This window comes from Equus asinus, chromosome 6 (assembly GCF_041296235.1).
Source record: "Equus asinus isolate D_3611 breed Donkey chromosome 6, EquAss-T2T_v2, whole genome shotgun sequence".
Lineage (NCBI taxonomy): Eukaryota > Metazoa > Chordata > Mammalia > Perissodactyla > Equidae > Equus > Equus asinus.
The window spans coordinates 21350990-21375675 of record NC_091795.1 but is presented as its reverse complement, the minus strand read 5'-3'; the positions used below and the strand labels follow the sequence as shown (position 1 = coordinate 21375675).

General features: G+C 51.5%; 1 protein-coding gene across 6 annotated transcripts in view; it reads left to right on the top strand.

Annotated features, from left to right (window-relative positions):
• The window catches only part of PAX8 (paired box 8), a 59223-nt gene extending 35377 nt beyond the window's left edge, over positions 1 to 23846 (top strand). For 2 of the 6 annotated variants that reach the window (XM_014852769.3, XM_014852768.3), the window contains exons 5-12: positions 1151 to 1239; positions 1553 to 1678; positions 1946 to 2121; positions 6549 to 6669; positions 7118 to 7324; positions 14159 to 14260; positions 20920 to 21006; positions 22434 to 23846. In XM_014852769.3, the coding sequence (XP_014708255.1) occupies positions 1151 to 1239; positions 1553 to 1678; positions 1946 to 2121; positions 6549 to 6669; positions 7118 to 7324; positions 14159 to 14260; positions 20920 to 21006; positions 22434 to 22510 (985 nt within the window). In that variant the 3' untranslated portion in view covers positions 22511 to 23846. The remainder of the gene's footprint in view (positions 1 to 1150; positions 1240 to 1552; positions 1679 to 1945; positions 2122 to 6548; positions 6670 to 7117; positions 7325 to 14158; positions 14261 to 20919; positions 21007 to 22433) is intronic. The other 4 variants (XM_044772818.2, XM_044772817.2, XM_014852772.3 and 1 more) reach the window with 4 other exon arrangements.
• The last annotated feature ends 840 nt before the right edge of the window (positions 23847 to 24686 follow it).

The following is a 24686-nucleotide window of genomic DNA, read 5'->3' as shown; positions in this document are numbered from 1 at the left end:
CACACAGTTCTTGTCCTTGCGGAGCTTACAGTCTAGTGGGAAGACAGACACTTACCGAGTACTAATCAAGTGGCCACACAAACAACTGTAAAAATGCAGCTCTAAGTCCTGCTAGGAAGGGGAACATGAGGGTATGTGAGCTAATATAAGGTGGCCTGATTTAGGGAGGTTATGAAAAGATGGCCGTGAGTAAGAAACAGTGACTAAGAGTTAACTAGGTAAAAAGGGGAGCGAAGAGCTCTGAGACAGCACATGCAAAGGCCCTGTGGCTAACAGGAATTATACAAGAAGCTGAAAGAAAGCCAGTAGATAGAGATGAGGGGAGCATGAGGTAGGCTGAGGTGGAGATGTCAGCAAAGGCTGCCCTTCAGGGGCCAGGGGCCCGGTTACGTGTTCTTGCCTCTGACCTATGAGCAACGGGAAGCCCTTGGCAGACTTTAAGCAGGAGGCTGACTTGCATTTCAGAAAGTCTGCTCTGGCTGCAATAGGGAGAATACATTAGAAAGGGTCAGGAGCAGGGGCCAGCCCCAAGGCTGAGTGGTTAAGTTTGCTCGCTCTGCTTCAGCGGCCCAGGGTTTTGCCCGTTCAAATCCTGGGCGTGGACATGGCACCACTCATCAAGCCACCCTGAGGCAGCATCCCACCTGCCACAACTAGAAGGACCCACAACTAAAAATACACAACTATGTACCAGGGGGCTTTGGGGAGAAAAAGGAAAAATAAAATCTTTAAAAAAAAAAAAGAAAGAAAGAGTCAGGAGCAGATGGGGGGTGCTAATGAGTGACCCTGGAGGAGAGCTGGTGTGGCACATACTAAGGTGCTGGTGAGATGCAGAGAGGGATCAAAGCTTGAGAGGTTTACAAGGTCAAACCCACGAACCTGAAGATGGATTTGACAGAGCAGGGAGGGAGGCAGATGCTAAGCCCCACCTCTACTTCTCCCTCTAGTGACTGATGGTACCAATCATGAAATGGGCACACTGGGAAGGACCAAGTGTGAGGAGGAAGGTGATGCGTTGATGGTGGACAGGTGGAGTTTGAGGTGCCTTTAAGACACCCAAGTGGGATCTCAAAAAGGTGATTGAATCTGGGGTAGTCATAACTCTTGGTTCCTCCTCTTCTCTCTACGACCTTTCTTGTCTTCCTTACAGAATCATCCGGACCAAAGTGCAGCAACCATTCAACCTCCCCATGGACAGCTGCGTGGCCACCAAGTCCCTGAGCCCAGGACACACACTGAGTGAGTGCTGAGGGACCTGCAGGCGCACCCGGCCCCTTGCACACACCTCCATCTGTACACATACAGAGTCACACGCACACACGCCCACACAGACACACCCACCTGGGTGGACTGAGCCCTTGCACTGGGACAAAGCCTTGCTGGGGTTCCAGGGAAGCGTCACTGAAATATTTCGGGGTGGAAACACATCAGGCAGCCCTGACTCCAAGAACCCCTCCCACCAGCGGGCCCCCTGACTCCTGCGTGGTGGCAGCAGAGGCTCTGGGGGGTGTCACTCCCACATCCTGACCCTCTCTCTCTCACCCCACTGCAGTCCCCAGCTCAGCCGTGACACCCCCAGAGTCCCCCCAGTCGGATTCTCTGGGCTCCACCTACTCCATCAATGGGCTCCTGGGCATTGCTCAGCCTGGCAGTGACAGCAAGAGGAAAATGGATGACAGTGAGTGTTGGGAGAACCTGAGGGCAGGTTGAGGGTGCAGGAGGGCAGTTTGCTCAGACTCTGATGGCAACAGAGGTCCCCCTTTATGGCCCAGGACTTTGTGGGTGCTCGGAACTCCCTGCCTGCAGCACATGGCCTGTCTCTAAGATGGCCACAGCCCAAGGCCCAGGAGCCTGGTCCTTTCCCTCCCTCCGAAGCTCATCCACTCTGGCCTGGGGGGTGGGGGATGGGTCCCCTAAAAGCTTTCTCCCTGCCTGGGGACGCCAGGTGACCAGGACAGCTGCCGGCTGAGCATCGACTCCCAGAGCAGCAGCAGCGGGCCCCGCAAGCACCTTCGCACTGACACCTTCAGCCAGCACCACCTCGAACCACTCGAGTGCCCGTTCGAGCGGCAGCCCTACCCGGAGGCCTACACCTCCCCTGGCCACACCAAAGGCGAGCAGGTGAGAAGCAGACCGTGGGAGGTGAGCAGCAGTGGGCAGGGACTGGAGCGAGGCATGGTCTCTGAAAAATCCCTAATCAGCCTGCAGTCCTGCCACCAAAGCTACTAGAAGTTGCTTCATGGGCTCCGGGCGCGTGCTTCATGCAGCTTTAAGCCCCACACATGCTTTATTTCACCAGATGCTGGCATCTTCCTCCTCCTCTCCTCAGCCTTCCCTCACCCACAGCCTCTGCGCTTAGCCCTTTCAGGGAGAGCCACACAACCACATCGCGCTATCCTCCTACAGGTAGTAGCTTCCCCAGATTGCAGGTCAGGTCCCACAACTCTAAAGCTGCAGCTCAAGGCCTGTGCACCATGATCTCAACCAGCACTTCTAGCCTCACCTCCAGCCGCTCATGCTTGCACACCCCATGATCCTGCATTACTCACACTCCCGAGCATGCCACTCTCGTTCACACCTCTCTGCCCTGGCACACCATGTGCCCTCCTCACAGAGTGCCTTCCCCCCACTTCTCTGCCTGGAAAAATACCACTCAGCCATTATGACTCAGCTCAAGCATCACCTTGCCCCTGAATCCTTCCCTGCCCCTCGGACATGCTCCATCTCTCCCTCCTCTGTGCTTCTGCATGTCCGACATGCGGCTCCCGATAACTTCACACTGTGCATCGTAATCATCTGGTGGACAGAGGTGGAAAGACACAGTGGGTTTCTTCAGGACAGGACAGCATCTTTTTTATCTCCAGCGCCTAACACTGTGTCCCTCTTACAATAGATACTCAATAGAGGTATGTGGAATGAATGAGTTGAGAAATCCAGAATAATAAATTGCGAGCTACAAGGGAATTATTATTTCCAGTGCACTGGACAGGTGAAATGGTTTATCTTGGGTTTGCTTCTGTGAAAAGCTGACAGAGATATCAGAGGTCTCCTGGAGCCCAACAAAGACTCCACAACCCTGATAGAACCTCCAGGACTGCTGACCTTTTGTTCATTATCTCTCAACAGTCACAATCTTCCTCCCCTTCACCTCACCGGGTCAACCAGCTGAGGAGTTTCTTTAGGGTGGTGTCTGCTTGCCCCTCTTTGCTCACACTGTCATTTGATCCGGGAGTGAGGCAAGCCCATACGCCTTTAAGATCTGAGTACGACAATGGCGATGATGCCAATAATCAGCTGAACCATTGCCAGTGACCGTCTGGACTGCTGGGCCCGTGCCAGCGCTGCAGCTGGGCAGGCAATCTGCGTCAGCGATTTTATCAGCCTGGGCTGTGGCAACCACGAGGGGTGCAGAGAAAGCTGGCCGTCAGCAGACCTGGGGAGAGGACCTGGTTGTTCATCTGAGAGTCAGCACATGGCTCCCGGGGGGAGATGGGGCCGCAGCAGTGAGCCTGCTGTGTGAGAAGGAGCCTAGAGTCCTGGTAGCATAAAGAAACCCTGCTGCTGAGCCCCCCGGCCCCTGCCGGGTGGGAGAGCCATTTCCCAGCTCCATACCTGAGCCCCTCCCAAGGGACCCTGCTTGAATACAAGGAGACCCTGAGACCCTGCAGCAAGCTGGCATACTTACATGGGGACTCGCAGAAGGAGAGAGTCTTAGAGCTAGAGGGACTTTGGGGACCACCGAGTCCAGTCTTCCCATTTGCATGGAGATAACCCAGGGCAAGGGGGGGTGGGGAGGGCTCGGGGAAGCAAACAGCTATTGAGCTCAGGCCTGCGGGCCCTGGTTTCATTCAGGCTGGCCCACTGTTACCTGTTTTAGATATGGAGTTTTGTGAGTTCTTATTTGAAGAATGGAAAACCATGGAACTGACCCAGCCCCTCATGCTACAGATGTGGAGACTGAGGCTCAGCAGCTCCCATCCATGATGCATTCCCTCCCTCAGTCAGTCATGGCCTCCCTGGCTTGGTGGCGAGGGGCAGGGAGAACCCAGCCTGTGCAGGGGCTCCTTGAGTCCATGCACACCCCTGGTGACTCTGACAGCACTGCCAAAGGAACACTCTGTGTCCTCTCACGTGGGCACGGGAAGGCCCTCCGGCCTGGGGAGCTGAGAGAGAAGCAGCTCCCACCTGACCTTAGGATGGGGCAAAGACACAGCCATCTTCCCTGTAAAATCAACAAGGGGGAAAGCATTCAACAGAAACGTCATGTGGCCTCATTTCTGGTTGCTACTTCACTGCCAGCCATAGCTGGGAGTCCACACAGCTCTTGACCCTCTATTTTACAAGTGCACCCAGAAAGAGATCAACAGAATGTGAATATTGTGATAGAGACCAAGAATTTTGCAGCTTATGACCCTTCATATAATTCTAAAATAATAATATCTATGGTAGCTATTGAGTATGTGTTACCAAGCATTCTGTGCTAAGCGCTTAATACACACATATAAAATCTCATTTAATCCTCACATCAGCCTAGTGAAGCAGATTCTATCATCCATGTCACACAGGTGAGCAAATCAAGGCTCAGAGAGGTCACAGAGACTAAAGCCTCTTGGTTGGTCATTGCAGAGCCAGGGTTCAAACTCGCTCAGTTCTAAAGCATTGTGCCACTCTGCAGCCCACTTCAAGTTCAATCCCAGGAAGAAATCCCGTCATCACTGGGAGGTTTAAGCCATACAGTGCAACATCACCAAATGTCTGACTACTTAAGTTTGGGTTGTTTTTTTCTTTCACTGAACTGCCTGGATTTGAGAAAGCTATAAGATTGTGAGTAGATATGTGGTATCAAATCAACACATCCATAAGGCATTTTAAACTTTTCTTACTCTCTCTAGAAATTAGGTATTTTGTTCAATTTCATTAAGCCAGGCTCTAAGCCACTCCACCCTGCCTCGAAGCGGCCCCCTCTGAAGGCGTGGAACCAGAGGACCATTTAGTCAGTAATTGCTGCTACACAATAATGGTGCCCCAGTGGCCTCCAGAATTGACTGCAGCTTCCAAAAGTGCCCGGCATGCAACCGGAAAGTGCCGTGGCTCCTTGGAGAGCAGGGCTCAATGGAAATCACTGAAAATGACTGCCTTTAGCAGAGCTGTTATGTAACCACAGAGCATTCCTTGAGTTCAGTTTTGTTTCTCACATAGCGCGTTTGTGACGGGTGTGACCCACATGTAGGGAAGAGGCGTGTGCTTGTGTGTGCTGTCCCATCCCCCGGTGGGAGGGAGTCCTGGTGAGGGGCAGTGGACGCTTGCCGTTAATTGAACAAGTTCTTTTTGGAGGGAGCACCTTAGGAGATAGCCCTGCTCAGGTCAGGGGAGCCCGGGTGGAGTCTAAAATGAGGTCTTAACAAAGAAAACTCTCAGATCCTTGATCAAGAGTTTTTCAAAGAAAATTAACCCCAAGTATCACCTTCAGGCTGAACCTGCACATTTATGTTTGCCTGGATATGGAGAGAGAGGGGGAAGAAACCCACTTGTTCTGTTGGGGTGTCATGTCTGCCGTTTTATTGAAGGAGAGAACACCCGGGTCAGAATCAGATGCCCTTGGGTCAGGGCCTGTTTCATATATACCTGGCACATGTACCTCTCTGGGCTTCAGACTCTCCACGTGTAAAACAGACATAGTGTTGCTCGCCCACGTCACAGGGCCGTTGGGGACAATGGATCAGGATAGCACAGGCAAAGCTCTAAGAGATGCCCTTTGCAAATGTAAGAAGTGCTCATGATGGTATCTGGTTAGGGCAGCAGTTGACAGCATGGGCACTGGGACCAGACCCTTAGGTTTGAATCCTGGCTCTGCCCCACAAGGGAGTGTGAAAAGTTTCTTGAATGGAGTGAAGCACTCAGTCCTGTGAGCCAACCGCTCCAGCCCTGCATGCTGTTCTCTGTGGGCCCAGTGTGAGGTGACCAGCCCTCCAGCCAAGGTGTGGCCCTTGGAAGGAGCGCTCCATCTGGCTCGCAAGCCACCAGCTGACATTGAATTTCAGGACTGCAGAAGGGGAAGCCCTGAGCCTGGGGGCTGGGAGAGAACAGTAGGGCTGTGAGTCAGAGAAAAAGAACCAATTAGGGGGCTGGCCCGGTGGTGCAGTGGTTAAGTTCGCATGTTCCACTTTGGAGGCCTGGGGTTTGCCAGTTAGGATCCCAGGTGCAGAGCTAGGCACTGCTTGTCAAGCCATGCTGTGGTAGGCATCCCACATATAAAGTAGAGGAAGATGGACACGGATGTTAGCTCAGGGCCAGTCTTCCTCAGCAAAGAAGAGGAGGATTGGCCGCAGATGTTAGCTCAGGGCTAACCTTCCTCAAAAAAAAAAAAAAAGAAAAGAATCTATTAAACATGCTAGGTGGAGTCAAGAATGAGCAGGAAGAAGGGGACAATGAGGAAGGGAATGCTTCCTGGGGAGACTGGGCAGCAAAGCCCTAAGGTGGACCACCAGGTCACTAGTTACGCCTCTCCGTGGGGCCTCTCTGTGCGCTGACTTCTCTTTGTTCTCCAGGGCCTGTACCCACTGCCCTTGCTCAACAGCGCCCTGGACGACGGGAAGACCACCCTGACCCCTTCCAATACACCCCTGGGGCGCAACCTTTCTACTCACCAGACCTACCCCGTGGTGGCAGGTACGATGCCCAGAATCTCCTGGGCCAAGTGGCCCAGCTGCGAGGGTGGGCTGGAGGGCAGAGTGTGGCTGGCCTTAAGGAAGAAGATGTTAGGGCCCTGAGCCTGGAGAAGAGAGGTGGGCTTTGCTGGCTGGGCCTCAAGGTGGGTCAAGAGGGTCCTTACTTTTATCCTCCGCCCTCCTCCTCCTGCTCCCCTACCGCCGGAGCACACACAGTCCTCCACCCACACCAGGAGAGGCAGAGCAGGGAGGTCGAGCTTCTCTCTCCCCTCCTCACTCAACCAGAGGAACACCGCGAATCCCCGCCCACAACGAGACTCAGAGGAGCCGGGCCTGCCTGCCCCAGAGCCCTGCCCGCACCCTCCCCGCATCTCATGGCTTGGTTTGTGCATGTTCCCACCCCATCATCTCACACCCCTCTCTCCTTGTTGTCTCCCTCCCTCTGGCAGATCCTCATTCACCCTTCGCCATAAAGCAGGAAACCCCCGAGGTGTCCAGTTCTAGCTCCACCCCTTCCTCTTTATCTAGCTCCGCCTTTTTGGATCTGCAGCAAGTCGGCTCCGGGGTCCCAGCCGGTGCCTCGGTCCCGCCCTTCAATGCCTTTCCCCATGCTGCCTCCGTGTACGGGCAGTTCACGGGCCAGGCCCTCCTCTCAGGTACGACAGGGAGGTCCCGGGACCGTGCAGCTATGGCGGGGGGCGGGAGGGGGGTCCTCAGGGCCGGCCGCCAGTCCCCTGGTTTGGGTCCAGCCCACTCTCTGGCCCCCAGCGCTATCCACCATCCTCCTATTCCCTTATTCCTCTGGCAGCTTTTGGAGGTGCGAAGATGCGATTCTCCATGCTGGCAAGTCAGGTCGTGGGAGGGGCAGGCACTTTGGGGGTGCCTGGAAGTGGGGTGCCTGGCAGCCTTCCAGCACCTTGCCCCAAGGCCCCATGGAAAAGCCGGGACCCTAAGGTCAGGAGCCAGGCCCTATAAAGCAGTGAACCCTTGGTCTGGGTAAAACATAAAAAAGAAGGAAAAAAAGAAAACTTTGGAGGGAGAAGGGCATTGGCTGTTTTGAGCCAGTTTCTGGATCCAATTTCTGAAGAAGACAGAGGGTCAGTCCCAGTTGGGTCTCCATAGTATGGTAGGTTGTACCAGCCTAATAGCATCACCCTTGGAGGACACTCAAGCAGAGTGACTCACCAACCTGAGAGATGGGGAAGGGGGACCTCCATCAGGAACCTCATCGGCCTCCAAACATTTAAAGCTGGAAGTGCCTTTGGGGCATCTAGACTAAATCTCTCCTTATACTGATGGGAAACAGGCCCCGGGAGAAGGGCCTGGCTGAGGTCCCTGAATGGGCCTGTGGTTCCTGGCAGGGTGTGGTTCCTGGTTCGGCCTGCGTGCACCCTGTGGGTCAGATCTCTGCAGAGCTGGGGCTCCTTGGCAGAAGGACATTGGCCCGTCCAGCGAGGGCCTGAGCAGCGGCTGAAAGGGTTGAGGGTGCTTGACTTGGGCAGGAAAAGGCTTGAAGAGGGGTGAAGGTGGGGACAGAGACCCATGAGAGTCTTCACACATCAGAAGGGCTTCCACAGAGATGAGATTATTGTAGATGTGGGCCCAAGGCCTTGAGCCAAGACCCATGGAGGAAGCCAGATGTGGGCCAGCCCTTCTGGACCAGTGGTTTTCAAACTTGTTGGGCATCGCAACACTGACTTGAAATGAAAGCTGTACAGAAGCCAGGTTTCCAAATCAGACAAATGAAGAGCTGCCCTGTTTGAAGTGGGGGCTCTGCCCCAAAAGCCCTTGGACTTGAAAACCACTACACCAGAAGAAGACCTCTACCCACCCACAGGGACCACAAGGTCATCTTATTCAAAGTTATCAAACCTTTCTCATAACTGATGCTACATTTCCTGTCTGTCAGGCACCTAGGGTTTTTTTCTCTGTGCCTCCCTGCATCTAATGTGGGAGGTTGCCTTGAAAGGGGCGAGTGCAGGGGTAAAGGGTTAATAAAGGAAGCCCAGTGTGTGGGCAGAGAGGCAGTGTTTAAGGGTCTGAAGCAAAGAAGAAAAGGTTGACGCAAGAGTTCAGAATTTCAAAAGAGGGTGAAGTCAGTGGAGATGGGTCATTTGTTTTGACCAAAATGATTAAAGGAGAAAAACCCGTGAGCTGAGTGGAATGATGTCAGCCAGAGAAAATGGCATGGGGGAGGGGAAGGAAGGGCAAGCAGAAGAGGCCCACCTCCACTGTGAGGAAGACTGGCCCAGTCACTGGGCGAGCCTGCCTACCACATGCAAAGGCAGGCCAGGGCCAGGAGGGCGGCGCTAGGCAGGTAAGGGCTGAGGTGGCACGGAAAGGTTTGGCAGGACCAGCTGAGTGGAGAGGGAAGGACAGATGGCAGTGGGAAGCAGAGGGATCAGAGCACAGCCGTGGGTGGAACAGCCAAAGGCAAACTCCCTGCCCTGAAGTCCCCATACCTTCTCCTCTCCCTGTCAACCTTTTAGGGCTTCAAGCATCCCCCCTCCCCCATCGACATGCAGTCAAATCACAGGTGATGCTTCCAAATTGTATCAGCTCTTAGTTTAGCGGACATACCCACTCTCCGGACCAGCTGCAGAAGAGAGGTCATCCACCCTATGGGACAAAGCAACCAGCAGCAGATACCCAGTGGTCATTCAGGCAGCAGGCAGCAAATACACAGCATTGGCATGTCCTTCGGGCAGGTGGCCCCCAGAGCCAGGTTCAGCTGATGCTGAAGGACAGGGTGTGACCCCCCTGAAGGCCGATGGCCGACTGCGGGGCCCAGCCCGAGGGTTGAACATGCAGCACAGTGGCAGGGGCCCTGAGAAGAGCAAGCAGTGCCCAGGCTTAGAGAGACTGGGTGCAGGCAGGGTCCTAAGAGCAGGAAACAGGTCAGGGCTGCAGTTCACCAGCCTGTGGCTTAAGCCCACGATGGCTGGTGTCCATGCTGAGCCCAGGGTGTGGGCCTAGATCTCCTTAAAGACTGTCCACCTTTAGCCTCTGGTCAAGCCTCTGGACCTAAATACTTACCATGTGGCTGAGTCACATGAGCGGGCTGGGAGGACACAGCGGGGAGAAGGAAGCTTAGGAGGGGAGTCCGGGGGGCTAGAAACCTATTGAGGGAGGAAGAGGTAAATTTGAAAGAAAAGAAAGGAAGCCAAGACTAACTTACTCCCAGGTAATGCTGCAGGCGAGGAGGGAGGGAGGACCAGGTGAGTTTTCACTCCAAAATCAGCTCAGCCCTCACCTACAGGAGCCCTCCTCTGAGTGGCTTCCTAAGGACCCTCCCTGTGGTTTCCTGCAGTACCCTTGTCTGCTCCACTGAGTCTCTCCAGGGTTATTTCCTCTCCCAGCCTAGCCCCTCTGATAGAGCAATTTCCAGGGTGACTGTCCTTCTGGATCTCAGCTTCCCCCCAATCAGCCAAGAAAGAAGAAATCTCAGGGTTTGGGGAACAGTAGGATTGCCCCTAAGATTCCTCCCAGTTCCCTTCACATGCCCCAGTCTGGGGTCCCAACACGTGGGCCAAGAACAATATCGAGGCCGTCCTTGTCCGGGCTTTTCCAGGTCTTACTCCAGCTCAGATGATGAGAAAGCTCTGAGTTTGGTTTTATCATCAAAGAGTCGTTACCTGCCTCCATCCTTTTTGCAAAATTATGTTTAGTCCTGCCAAAGAGATTTCTGGATTGCCATAAATTCTCCTTGCTATCAGAACAAGATAAGGAATTGAAAGGAGGTCACGTAGAGGGCAGACATCAAAGGGACAAATAAAATTGTCTGAAATCACCTCTACCCTCTGAATTCCTCCAAGTCATGGTGTTCTGATCTTGGTCTCTTACCAATATTTAGAATATTTACCAATATTTCTGGAGTGCTAGTGTTTTCCTATAGAACCCCACTTCACAGCCAGTCAACATGGACCTGTGCCTATGTCAACTTCTTAAAAATAGGGCCATAGCAAAAGAATATTTGAATGCAGAGGAGATGGAATTACAAACCAAAGGTAAACTTATGATGAAGAGCCTTAAAAATAAGTCAGTCAATAAAAGAGCATGGTCAGGCCGTGATGGAGTGCCTCCACCTCATGGCTTCTGTGGTTTCATTTCTAAGAAGGTTTACAAGGTTCTTGGCTTTTTGGAAGAAATCACATATTTAAGGAATTGAAGCAAAGAGTTTGTGAGACTGATAGGAGAGTTGAAGGCACCAGAGTCTGGGTGAGGGCTGTTCTAAAGAATTTGATTCAGAAACCTCTGCCCCACTGGGAGAAAATTAGGTGGCTAAGGGGAGACAAAGATTAAAATCTCAGAATACAGCGTTGTGAGGCTGACGAATTCTGTTTCTAAGAGCAATTTAGGGGCTAAATTGTGGCTTAAGAGGAGCATGTGCCCTGCTGCTCTGCCCACTGAGATGCAAAGCTCAACAAGCAGAAAAGTCAGGTGATATAAAGGGACAGGATGAGAGCAGGAGGAAGGGGAGTGTGGGACCACAGGGCTCCAGGGCCGGAAGGATTCCTGGAGAATACCTAGGCCAGCCCTGGCAAATAGATGGCCAAGAACCAAGGCTTACCTCTAAATCCCCAACCCCAATCATGGTAGACATAGATGCAGCCTCAGAATCCTACTCAACACAGTGCACCAGGAAGTCCCTACCAATCAGTCAAGGAGTAAGGTGAACCCAATATACAATCTGTCATAACCTAGCTCCTCATGAGACAGACAAGAAGATGCAATTCAGAGAAATTAAATATTTGTCCCTCAGCCACAGTCTGGCCTGGTCTAAATCTCGCTTGCTCTCGCTCTCTCTCTCTCTCTCTCCCTCCCTCTCCCATTCTCTCTCCTTCTCTCCCACTCTGCCACTCTCCCTCTCTCCCTCATCTCTGTCTCTCAGGGAGGAGGAAATCGGGAGGGAAGAGGAAAGGGAGAAGGCATGAGGCCTGAATTAGCCACCACCCTCTTCCATCTCTCTCCTACACATGCCCCCTGGCCACCCTCTGTACTCCTCCTGCCCTCACAGACTTTGTGTGGCTCCTGCCCTCTCTTGGGCTCCAGTACCTGGCCATGTGCTTCATCTGAGGGCCAAGGAGGCTCAGTCTGAAAGCTGATCATATTGCAGTCTTCCTCGAAGAAAGATCAGAAGAAAGGAAGATATACCAGACCTTGGTGTATCTTCTGCATCCTTCTCCCTCTACTTTGAAAGATACTAAAGTGCCCTTTCTCGCCTGCATTTCCAAACCTGCGTTTGTTCGGACCCTGCATCAAGTGAACTGAACCCACCTGTAGAATTCCAGTGGGTTCCACCCTGTTTGGTCCAGCACCAGCCACAGCTGGATATTGTACTAAAAGTCAAACAAATTAGCGAGTGTGTTCATTTTTACCAAAACATTCACACTTTTAAATAATGAGCTCTGATGGCCCATTTCAAATAGGATTTATTCTGTACGGGTTCCCTTGAAATGTAACACTTTATAGAATGTTTCCATTGCACTAATCAATGTCCACCTGTAGCATGAAATTCTTGCTCTGAATTATGTGGATAACATCATAGTAATAGTAATTAGGTACATAAGGCTTCTCTTCTTTTTTTCCCCATTTTTCATGTGAAGAAACTGAGACTTGGGGCACACAGGCAGCTGATCTAAGGGCACTTGGAAAATTAGCAATAGAAGGAGGATAGGGACCCCAGTCCTCTGATTCCTAGACCCTTCCCTCCAGAGGAAGGGCAGAGGTCCAGGAGGCTTGGTCTTGTTTGTTGACCCCTTAGGCTTGGCTCCAGATGCCCATCCCAGCCTATGCCCCATCTTGACTTAATGCGTTGCTAATTTAGCATTTTTGCTTGTCACTGTTCCCCCACATGCTCAGAAAAGTGCCTAGAACATCGTCTTTACTCAATAAGTGTTTGTTAAATGAATGAATTGTCTTCAGGAATCTCCAGAAAGAGGAATAAGGAGGAGTTAGTCACTGTGGTCTTGACAACTTATAGGGTTCTATAGGATGTATCCTTCCCTTCTGTCATTACTAGGCACCCCCTGAAGTATGAAGGACCTTGGGGGGACTGATGGGAGGGAAGGTGGACAGGCAGTGGTGTAGAGGGCATGGACTTGACAGGGGCTCACAGAGGCCCAGGTAAGTTCTGGGAGAAAAAGCCGCCCCCAGTGTGGAAGCGGCAGAGGCATTTGGGTAAAATGGTTGTGATCTAACATAGTGGTTCTCAGTCAGGGGTGATTTTGCCTCCTGGGAACATATGGTAACATCTGGAGATATTTTTGGTTGTCACACTGAGTGGGACTGCTACTGGTGTCTCGTGGGTAGAGGCCAGGGATGCTGCTGAATATCCTACAGTGCACAGGACAGCCCCTCACAAAGCCATTTTGAGAGTGAAATAGGCATCATTAATAAATACACTGGATCTGTCCCAGTGGTCGTAACTGGGGCAGACCTGAGCAAATCAGGATGTATTATCACCTTGCCAAGAATCCTTGGGTGAGTGAGACTCTGATCTGGGCCTGCAGGACATAGGGGCAATGGAAGAAGGGGCATGGGTGAAAGATGTGGTTGTTGGCAAATGGTGTTTAGACGGAGAAAAACTCACCAGGTCAGGCAGGGTCTCCAAAATGGGAATGTTTGACTTTTCAGTGTAGAGGAAAAGTGGAGCCAGGGAAATTGGGACTTCACTGAGCTGCCTCATGTCACCAAGGCAAGAGTATTACCCACAAATTATAGATTAACAGAGATGGGTGTCTGTTTTGCTGAGTATGGTTCTTTTCAGGAATGGAATTGACAGATGTGTGGTTCATGGTCATGTGTAAATGCTAAATATCTCTCCACCCACATCTCCTTTCTAGGTTAGGGATAGCCAGTGGGTTTCATGTCCCTTGCCACTCTAATAGGTTGTATCCACCTGGGAGCCCAGGTTGAGGAGTAGGAACCCCCTCTCTGGCTCAGTGGAAAAGGATGCAGTGATTGATTAGCAATGTCTGCCATAGGTCCAAAAAAGGATAGTGATGGGCCAACAGGCCATCCCTATGTGTCCCTTCCTAGGGCCTTGTTCTTGATTCTTCTCAGAGCTGGGGCTGAAAGGGATGTGAGCTTTGAATCCAGTGGTTTCTAATGTATTTATCTAGGCCAGCTGCTGTGCTGGGTGCCCTGGCGGGTAATGAAGACTCAGAAGACGTAGCCCCCAGCCTCCCTCCAATACCATGACATTTCTGTGGATTAGTAAGATTCGTATAAATAAAATCATTGGAGAACAGGGAACAATCCAGGACTGCAATAACAAGTGCTCCCTGCATGGGGGAGCCTGTGTCCTGTAGAAGACCAGACAGAGAGAGGAACTTGGGCTCAAAGGAGGGAGGAAGTGGGTTTGGAGAATGCCTTTAGAGAGAGTGGGCATGGCATGACCGAAGACTTTCTGAGCCTCAGGAGAGCAAGACAGTAAGTACCAGAGCCCACTACGGCCCAACTGATGACTGTTTGCTGTATTTTTCCAGGGCGAGAGATGGTGGGGCCCACGCTGCCCGGATACCCACCCCACATCCCCACCAGCGGACAGGGCAGTTATGCCTCTTCTGCCATCGCAGGCATGGTGGCAGGTAAGGGGAAGGGTTTGGCCTGAGAGGGAACATTGAAAAGAGGAGGTGTTGACCAAAGGTAGAGCAAGAGGGGACAAGAGATAGGGTGTGTCCCATGCATAGACTTCCCGAAGGGCATTGAAGGATGGACAGAAGGGTGCATCTTCTTGTAAATGCCTGGAGAAAAGACTTCAGTTCAGCCCTGGCTCCTTAACTCTCCCCAGCTCTGCTTCCTTCTTCCCAGATACTCCCGCATTACACACCATGATGAAAAAGGAGGGGCTGAGACAGACCAATGTTCAAATCCAAGCTCTACCACTTCTCACATTGATTCAGTGAACCCTGATGGAGACCATGCTAGGGGCAAGCAAAATACTGTGAGCTAAACATAAGCCTGGCCCTTAGGCAACCTCTGGTCACCTCGTTATTTAAGTCTGATGAGTCTTGGTTCACCCTTTCTGTAAAGTCTGAAGATGAATGGTGTTGGTGATGAGGACGATGAACATGGTTGAAATATATCCTCCTTCGCACCCCACATTCCTTCAACCCTGAATGGGCAAGACCCACATTTAGAGTGTGAGAAGGCTCTGGGAGTATTTCTCCATCATCATTTGGACTGTCCAGGAATCCTGCCTGCCAGTCATTTGGGTTTCTTTGTCTACCAGCATGATCCTCACCCAACGGTGATCCAGGGTATCAAGGTCTGGACAAGTGAGGAGGACAAGGAGAATTTCTTTGGGCTAGTCTCACTCTTTTAAGAACCATCTAGGAAGATCCCAAGGATGGATAGGGTAGAACTGAGCCATTTCCACTGCCTAGGGAGGCCTGAGGACCTGGAGCTTCTGGAAGGAGCTCTGAATCAGGGCATCTGTAACCCCCTTCCCAACTCTGGGTCACCCTCCCTGGCTCTGACCCCAGAGACTTAGCACATTTACCCAGGCCTCCTTCCCTCCCTCCCTGGCAGGGGTTATTCTTTGCCAGCCGCCCATTCTGGGTGCCCTGTGCTGAAGCAGGTGGGCTGGACTCTCCTGGGCAGAGGGAGGGGAAGGCAAAGAGAGGGAGGGAAGGAGGCTCTCTGCTCCCTGGGAACCTGCTGAGCTGGCACTTGTTGCTGCCTGGTTACCGTGGCGATGTGCTTAATGCAGCGTTGAAAATACAGAATACTGACTCCTCTCTCCCTCCTGGCCCCGAACTCCCTCCCTCCCTCCCTTCCTCTTCTGGAGCGTGAAATGAGATTGGTCAAGATAAAAAAGGAAAAGATTCGGTTATTTTTTTAAGAGTGTGGATAATGGGGCCTCTCAATCAAAATCCCAGGCTTCAGTCGGCTCCCCCCATCCCCCTTCCAACCTCTCCACCTTCCCCTGCCGCCTGCTTAGAGGAGGAGGAAGGAACAGAAAGCACAGGGCTTTTCTCTTAATTATGAATCATTCCCTGGGGCAGGCCCAGGGCAAGGGGTTCCTGGGGCCCAGAGTCTGGCCTGTGAGGTAGATGGAAGGCTTGGGCCTCTCATCAAAGGCCCCTGGGTTATTTCCAGAAAGACTTCATCCTGAGTGGGTGTCGTGGAAAAAAGAAATAGCACACTACAGTATCCACTGCAAGTGAATTGCAAAAGGGAGGAGCCTTGCCTTGTACGATAGATGGGCTCCCAATAAGTTACATGCAAATCAGTTTTCAGAAAATGCAGTTCTATTTAAATATATCATCTGGTTCCTAGACACTCAATAGTGCAAATGAATTCTTAAGGAATTTGTTTTGTATAAAAATTATTTGTCCATCTCTTACCAGTGGCCGCAATCTCCCAGTTGACTGAATGAGGACTCCTTCCATTAAAATCAATAAACCTGCATTGAGAAGCTACAGTATACTAGGTACATGGTAAATGCTTAAAGCAAAGCATGCCAATAACATTCTTTAGTCAATTGTGGAAGGAAGAAAGCGATCATTTATTATGCCTTTCTGTGTACCTGACCATTCATAGATATAACTTTATTTCTTATTTAATCCTCACCATAAGATTGGAAGGCTAGTATTATCCTAGTTTTACATAGATAAGGAAACAAGCTTAGAAAAGCAAAGTGGTGTTCTCGGGGTTATAACCATACTAACTGGCCGAATTGTTTGAACACAAGTATTTCAAACCTAGGGCTCCTTCTGCTACTCCACACTGCCTCTCGCTATGCCAGAGGTAAAAACACAAGCTATAGAAGAGCGACACAGCAACAGGACCAGGACATGGATTTCTCTTGTTCATTCATCTTCTGTTTTGCCTTCTAATTGTTGTTCTTGTTGTTCCTGCCCCGTTAACACAGTTAATGACCCTCACACCAGTTCTGGAGCTGCACTGACAGCTCCAGATAGATGGATCCATCCATCCATCTATCCATCTTTCCATTCATTGATCTTTACAAACATTTTTCAATACATCCATGCATCTTCTCATCCATTCTTACATCCTTCCATTATCCATCCTTCCATTCTTCCATTCTTCCTCCTTCATTCCTCCATCCTTCCATCCGTCTTTTATTCCATTCATCATCCATCATCCATCTATCCATCGTTCTCTCTATCCATCTACTCATCCAGCCATCCTTCCATCCATCCATCCTTCCCTACATCAATCCTTTCATCTATCCATCTTTCTATCATCCATCTGTCCAACATCCACCCTTTCATCCATCCTCGCATCCTTCCATCCATTCACCACTTTTTCACTTAACAAAATATTGGTTGAGGATCGACCATATGGGATGCTGGTGATGCAGCAATGAACAAGACAGGTGCCTCTCTCTATTCATGGAGCTTAAAACCTAATAATGGAGAAAAAAACATAGTAAACAAGTCAACAAATGAATCAACAAGATAATTTCAGATACTGATAAGTGCTGGAAGAAAATAAAATGGGATGATGTAATAAAGAGCCACAGGGAGAGGAGATAACTACTTTAGATTGAGTGATCAGGGGAGGCCTCTCTAAGAAGATGTTCAAAGTGGTCAGCCAAGTAATAAAACTGAGGCAGACCATCCCCAGCCCAAAAGAACAGCAAGTGCAAAGGCCCTAAGGCAGGAACTAATTTAGCATGATTGCACACACCAAGAAGGTGAGTATATCCAAGAATAGTGAGTGAACGGGGAAAGCACCACAAAATGAGGAGATGTTGGTAGTGGCTGAGTCAAATTTTGAAACTACTTAGGCTGCTGGGAAACAGGTTGTAGACAGTTTGAGAGAAAGCACAGAGACCAGTTGGGGGAGGGACAATTTCAGTAGTTCATGCAAGAGATGACAGTGGCTTGGGCTAGAGAGATGGCAATGAAGGAGGAGAAAAGAGACACTTAGGATATATTGTGGTGGTAGAGCCAACCAAACTTGTTGGTGAATTGGCCGTAGAGATTCAGAAACAGAGGAAACAGGATGACTCCTAGGTTTGTGGCTTGGGAAGCTGCGTGGATGGTGGTGGCAAGTATATAGGTGGGATACCAGGAAAGGAAGAAGTGGAGTCCATGGTAGGTGGGAATCAAGAGTCCTCTTGGGCCACATTAGAGCTGAGATGCCTCCTGGATACCCAGTTTAATAAGTCACTAGGCACATGATATATGTCTGAAGTCAGGAAAGATGCCTGACCAGGGCATAAATTTCAGCCATTGTACAGAGCTGTTATTTAGTGCCAAGGGATTAGACAAGATCGCTAGAAGAGAATGTGATGGAAAATCACAGAAGGCTCACAAACCAAGTCCTGGGGTTCTTCAACATTTAGAGGTCTAGCAGAGAAGGAACCAGCAAGGAGAGTCAGTAGGAAAGGCCAGTGGGTTAGGAAACAAACCATGAGAGCGGGCATCCGGAAAGCCAAAGGCATAGAGGGAGTGATGAGCTGAATCAAAGTGGGCTAAGAGGGTGATGGGCTGGAGGACATAAAAGTGACCATTGGAATGACCGGGATAGAGGTTGTGAGGGTTTGAGGGGATCAGCACTGGCCTTACTGGAGGGGTATGAGGAGGTGAAGGCAAACACCATGGAGCAGAGAAAGGGGCTGGTAGCTGGAGAGGGATGTGGGGTAGGAAGAGGATCTTTAAAAGGGAAGATAGCAGAGCATGTTCATCGGCTGAAGGGAGTGATGTGTTAGAAGGGGAGAGATTGATGACGCAGAAAAGAGAGGGGATAAATTCTAGGGCCAAGTCCTTGGAAAGGTGAGTGGGGCTAGATGCAGAGCAGAGGATGGGTTGGCCTTTCTTGGGGACAGGGACATTTCATCTGCCATGGCTGCAGTAGGTTGACAGATCAAGTGGTGGGAAGATGCCGCACCCAGGGGTGTACCTACCACCTCCTGAGCCTATCCCCTACCCCAACTTCTGTGTGACTGAAGCAGATAGGTACTCAGTAAGTGTGTGTTCAATAAATGAGTGTACGAGTGAGCAAGTGAGTACATGGCTAAGTGACAAAATGAGAGGGCAAACTCATTATATTTTCCACCTCTCTTCTTGTCCTTTAGAGCTGGCAGAGGGTTGGCATTGGGTGGAGTGGGATAAAGACACAGGGGCCCTTGCTGTGTAGCCAGTACAGAATCAGCTTCCTCCACGGGTGCACTGAAACCAGGAGATGTGGGGTACACTAGCAGTAAACGAGGCAGTGTGCCCTGTGGGATATAAGAAAGAGCACTGGAGTAGGAGCTAGGGGGCTGGAGCCTACAGCAGGCTCCGAATGAACATGTGGCCTTGGGCAAATATCTCTCCTTCCCTGGGGAGCAGTTTCTGCATTTGTGAAATAAATGGTTGGATGAGTTCATTTCTTAGTTTTCTTTTCTTTGCTCTCTTCTTTCCTCCCTCCTTTTTTTTTTTTTTTTTGAGGAAGATTAGCCCTGAGCTAATATCCATGCCCATCTTCCTCTACTTTGTATGTGGGACTCCTACCACAGCATGGCTTGACAAGCAGTGCATAGGTCCACACCTGGGATTCGAACTAGCAAACCCCGGGCCGCCAAAGCAGAACGTGCGAACCTAACCGCTGCACCACCGGGTGGGACCCTCTCCCTCCTTTCTTTTGCATTTATTTTTTTGTGTGCCTGATCTGTGTTAGACTTGGTCACACCCTAAGCCTGTCACTGACTGCCTACAAGGAACGCATTCAGTAGCCTTCCTCTGCTTTAAGCTCCTCCTCCTCGCTTCCATTCCTCCTGCACAGATGCCTACTTCTCTGGCAAGATGGCAGCCTCCACTGACCCAAAGCCAGGCTTTAAAACTGGTTAGGTGACTGATTTGAGCCTCCATTGAGCTTTATTTTAGCACCTGCTTCATGGGAAAATAATAGAAAAGCTAGCATTTCTTGCTTAGCACCATGCAATGTGTATTTAGTTCTCACTGAAACCCCATGAGACAGGGACAGTAACTTGCCCCATTTTACAGACGAGGAAACCAAAGCTCGGAGAGGTTTAGTGACTGGTCCAAGGTCACACAACCAGGAAGTGGGGAGCCCCGGGATTTGACTCCAGGCAGGCCGGCCCCAGGCCAGGCAGTTTCAAACCTCCCTTCCAGAGTCTGGCAAGGAGAGCAGCTCCAGAAGGCACTTAGCTCACAGTGGCAAATGAGTTTCTAAAAAGCAGTGTGGACATTCATCGGATCTCAGGGTTGGTGGCAACCTGGCTTTGTAGAGAGGATTGTCTCCTCAGTGCATAAAGGGATTATCTGGAATTTAGAGTTCAGAGCCCCAAGGTCAGGTTCTGTTCTGCCATTTACCAGTAGCGTGATTTGCCGCAAACTGCTTAATCAAGCTGCACTCGTTTCCCCTTCTGTGAATTGGCGGTATTGACACAGGCTTTGTTAGAGGGCTGGGAGAAGAAAGGGGCGTAGTGGGTGGGAAAGCGCTCTGCCCACTCTCAGCTCCCTACCAAGTACCAGCGGTCATGGTGGTGGTCGGCTTGACGTTGTTGTTGCTATTCAAGGGAATGCTTAAATCATTTCTTTGGTAAATAATTCCTCTGGTAAAACCAAGAACCCACTCACAGGATGAGGTGATCTGATTTATTTTGTGTAAATTCGTGCACTGAGTTTCCTTAAAGTGGCAGACTTGGGATGGGACAACAAGCCCCTCAGAGCAGGTCCCAAGATGCAGAAACTCCAAGAGGTCGGTGGCCCCCAGGGCCCTCCCTCCCCTCCTCCCCTTAATCCTCAGCATCCCCCACCACACACACCCCTCCCTACAAACTCAGACCTAGGGAGGCTAACAGGTTTATACATCCTGATTACTTCTATGACCTCTGACCCCCCTTATCCCTACTGGCCCCTCCTGGAAAGCCCCTTCCTCAGAAGGTCCAGGCAGCAGTAGAAATGGTTAGAACCTGGGCCCTGGAGTCACAGCACAGCTTCCAGACCCCACCAAACCCTCTGGCTCTGTGAGCTTCTGCAGATCTCCAAGCCTCAGTGTCTTCATCTTAAAAATGGGCATAATGATGACATATACCTCCTGGGGTTCCTGTGAGGGCTGAGCTTGTCAGGGCAGTGCCTCCAGTACCTGGCAAAAAAGGCACTGTCCAAAATGGTGCAGGCAGAGGGATCCCGAAGGTTGATGGAGGGGCCTTCTGAGCTCCACTGTCCCTGCCCTGGCTCCCCCTGTCCCCCAGACCTTCTCTCCCACCCTCAGCCCTACCTTGAGGCCCTCCACCTCACAGCCCTCACCTGTGTGCCTCCAACAGGAAGTGAATACTCTGGCAATGCCTACGGCCACACCCCCTACTCCTCCTACAGCGAGGCCTGGCGCTTCCCCAACTCCAGCTTGCTGAGTAAGTCTCTCTGCCTGTGGGATGGGGTGGGGGTGCAAGGCTGGGCCAAGAGGTGTCTGAAAGCTGGGAGGCCCTGGGTTAGATGGAGGTCCTGGGGAGACTGGTGTTATTTGTAATTCAAGCAGGTCGAGGGAAGACAGCATGCCAGGTTGTTGAGGGGAAGAGGGCAGAAACAGAGACTTCCCTGCACCATTCTCCTACTCCCCAAGGCCATGGCTATGAAATCATTGTTTTATTTAAGATTCAGGGCTCAGGTCTTGGGAGGGCAGGAATGGACTCCAGAAAAGTCTTAGCGTAGACTCCCTGCCTTCAGGGGCTTACAGTCCAGCAGCAGCAGACACTGATGCAGGCGCCCTGCAGGAGTGCCAGCTGCCCTCCTGCCTGGGAGCCTGCTGATTGCGAAGAATGCCATCCTGTTGCCCACATTGTGAGCCTAAGTGTCTCACAAATACTCATGATTCAGCACCAAAGCCCTTACACAGGAATCCTTTGTTCCACCACGTTCCTGATATTTGGCTTGAGATGTGGACAGCATTCAGGGTCGAGGTCCAGAGAGTGAGCTGTGGTCTGCTCTTCACCCTCTCTCCCCTTGGGGCCTGGGCTGGGTAGAGAGGCTTTTAGGAAACCAAGCCCCATAAGTGGGGAATTTCAGGACTCCTACTAGAGTCTCCCTGAGTGATGACCTTGAGGGTCTCAGAGCAAACCTGAGCCAGAGAGAAGCAGTGGTGCAAGTGTGGCTGGGCACCATCACAGGCCTGGCAGGACCATCCACTCCCCAAGATCTCCCTCTCCTCGCATTACCTCCTGGCATTCCAGAAATGACCGGGAGTGTAGCTGACCTCGGCTCTGTTTGCCAGATGGGTTCAACCCCAAGCCGCCTTTCTGTTCAGTTTAGCCAGAAAGGATGAGGGCTCTGAGACATGCCGGGGGTCGGAGCACCTCCCCGAGAGCCTCCCGGCACTGCGCATCCTGCAGGTGTGCAGAACCTCCTGTGGAGGCCCTCAAATGCGCACCCTCCTTGACCAGACAGGATTCTAATCCCCCTGGTTCCCCAGATCTCTGACCTCGCGCTGTTGGAGCAAGGCTAGGGAAGACCTCAGTGATCCCCCAGTGTGCCTGGTTCTCCTGGGTTCCAGATGTAACTGCTCTCTGTTGCCCTCTCTGTGAAACAAGGGTGTTGAAGGTCAAAGCAATGATGGGGGGTGGGGCAAGAAGCAATCGTTCTCATTCTGGCCAGAAACTCAAAGGTGAGGCCCGAGAAGGAGGAAATAGGGCCGGAGAGGAGTTAATCTTTGATGATCAGATAGGCCAGAGGGATAAATGATTAACTTGTGCTGTCTTAAAGGTTAGCAGATGCAGGGGAAGGCTATGGTGCAATTTCCCCTTCTGACCAGCAGTGTTGTTGTTGTTTTTTTTAACGTGTTCAGGTTCCCCGTATTATTACAGCTCCACATCAAGGCCAAGCGCGCCACCCACCACTGCCACGGCCTTTGACCATCTGTAGTTGCCATGGGGACAGTGGGAGCGACTGAGCAGCAGGAGGACTCAGCCTGGGACAGGCCCCAGAGAGTCACACAAAGGAATCTTTATTTATTACATGAAAAATAACCACAAGTCCAGCATTGAGGTTCACTCCCTGTGTGGTTGATTTAACGAACCATGAAAGACAGGATGACTTTGGAGAAGGCCAAACTGTCCTCCAAGACTCCTTAATGCAGGGCAGAAGTCCCAGGGAGAGGGCCGTCCCATTCCAAAAGACACAGAACTGGAGGAGATACATGGAGAGAAGAGAAACAGCCGAGGAGCTTGAGAGAGATGGCGCACGGGTCCCATGATGGGCTTACGGGCACACAAAGGCCCCTTTGTGGCTCTGTCATCAACATGCTGTAGAGTGAGCTGTACACACTACCATGCAACCCATGAGCCACAGCAGGGTGTGAAGCCACTACCCCACAGCCACCCTGAGAGTCACCTCCCTCCTGCCCCCGAGCTGAGGCTCTGGCTGGCCAGCTTCTCGACTCAAGCTTGCTTGGCTCTTGCTGCACCTCCTTCCTGGCCACGGGCTGAGGGCTGAGTCGAGTCAACCAGAAGCTCCACCTGGTGGTCAGTGGACCTGCCTTTTGCCTGCTGCCGTGAATGTACAAGCACACCTCTGGTTCTCCTCCCATGGAGCATCCCTCTGGCAGCTGCCGACAGCCAGACCAGCCTATTACAGCTTGAGACAGATGTTCCGAGGGTCCCCGGCTCCTGGGAGCTGAGGTGCAGCCCTGGCCTGGGCAGATCCCGGCAGAATTGCTGGAGACCCGCTTCCCTCTCCCCACGGCCCCTCCCAAGCCAAGTGTGCTTCCTGCAGCCCAAGCCCACGGCAACCCCCAGAAGCCAGCAACGGAGAGTCCCTTCCTGGCCCCCACAGCTCCTGCCCCCAAGGCCTGCCTGTAAATACTGTAAATGAAGCTCTGTTTGGGTCAAGCTTCCCTCTTTCCACCCCTAGACTTTGGCTTCTCAGTGAATTGTCTCCCTGCCATGTTGGGCTTCTTTCCTGATGCTTCTTTCTTTTTTTTAAAGACAGGCCACCATTGCCACATGACTCAATAAACCATTACTCTTTGTCTCAGGCTTTGGGGTTAGCTGGGGAAGGAAGCACCCCTGGATGAGGCTCTCTCCAGAGAACCTCCGAGCCCAGTGGCCAATGAGCTTACTTTGGGGCCAGGAGTTACAGGACCATCTGCTGCCCGGGAGTCCGACGAAGCATTTCCTTTCTGCCCTTAATAGATATTTGACGCTGGGCAAACCACTTATCCCAAGCTTAGGTTTCTCCAACTCTGAGTAAATGTGAGGATAAAACAAGCACGTGGCATGGTGCAGGCTGATCATAGACTCCTGGCAAGTAGTTGCTATTGTTATTAACCAGAAGCCAGAGAATCATGGGGAGGGTTGGTGAAAGATCCAGGAAGAGCTATAACTGGAGCCCACATAAACAGCTCTTGTGACGCCCTTGGTGTGAAGGGAGAAGACGTTTACAGTGCTCTACTGTGTGCCGGGTGCGGTCTGGAGGGCCTCACATAAATTAAGTTGTGACTGGCTCCATTTTACACATGGGGAAACTGAGGCTCAGAAATAATGAAATAACTTACCCAAGGTAGAAAGTGGTAGGTTCTATCAAGTCCTCTTACCTTAAGTCCAGTACTTTCACCCAACACCACAGGGCCCTCATCAAGGATGCCAGAGGGTTCTAGACCCAAGGGAGGTTCTGGGGCTGCCACTCCAGGTCTAATTTCCTTTGGTTTGGTTCTAAAGATTTGGCAAGAGTGAGCAATAGAGAGGCATGGTGTGGCAGGGCCAGGATGGGGTGAGGGAGCCTGCAGGGACTTAGGACACTCCCCTTGTAAGCAATTTTAGCGAACAAGGTGGGAAATACAACAGTGACTGCAGGGGCTCTGCCCCCAACAGAGTTCTTGGCCTGCCAGGGGCTGTCTGGTGTCTGCATGGACCCTCTCCATGTGGGACCCCACAGGATCAAGGGGCAGGGCTCTGTACTTGGATGCCCAGGTGGATGTTGACAGCTGGGCAGACAACAACTGGGGTTGAGTCAGAAGGAAGAGAGGATTCCTCACCCCACCCAGGGACTTCAAGGCTGGGTGGACAGAGGCTGAGAGATGGTGCTCTTACCTCCCTGGTCC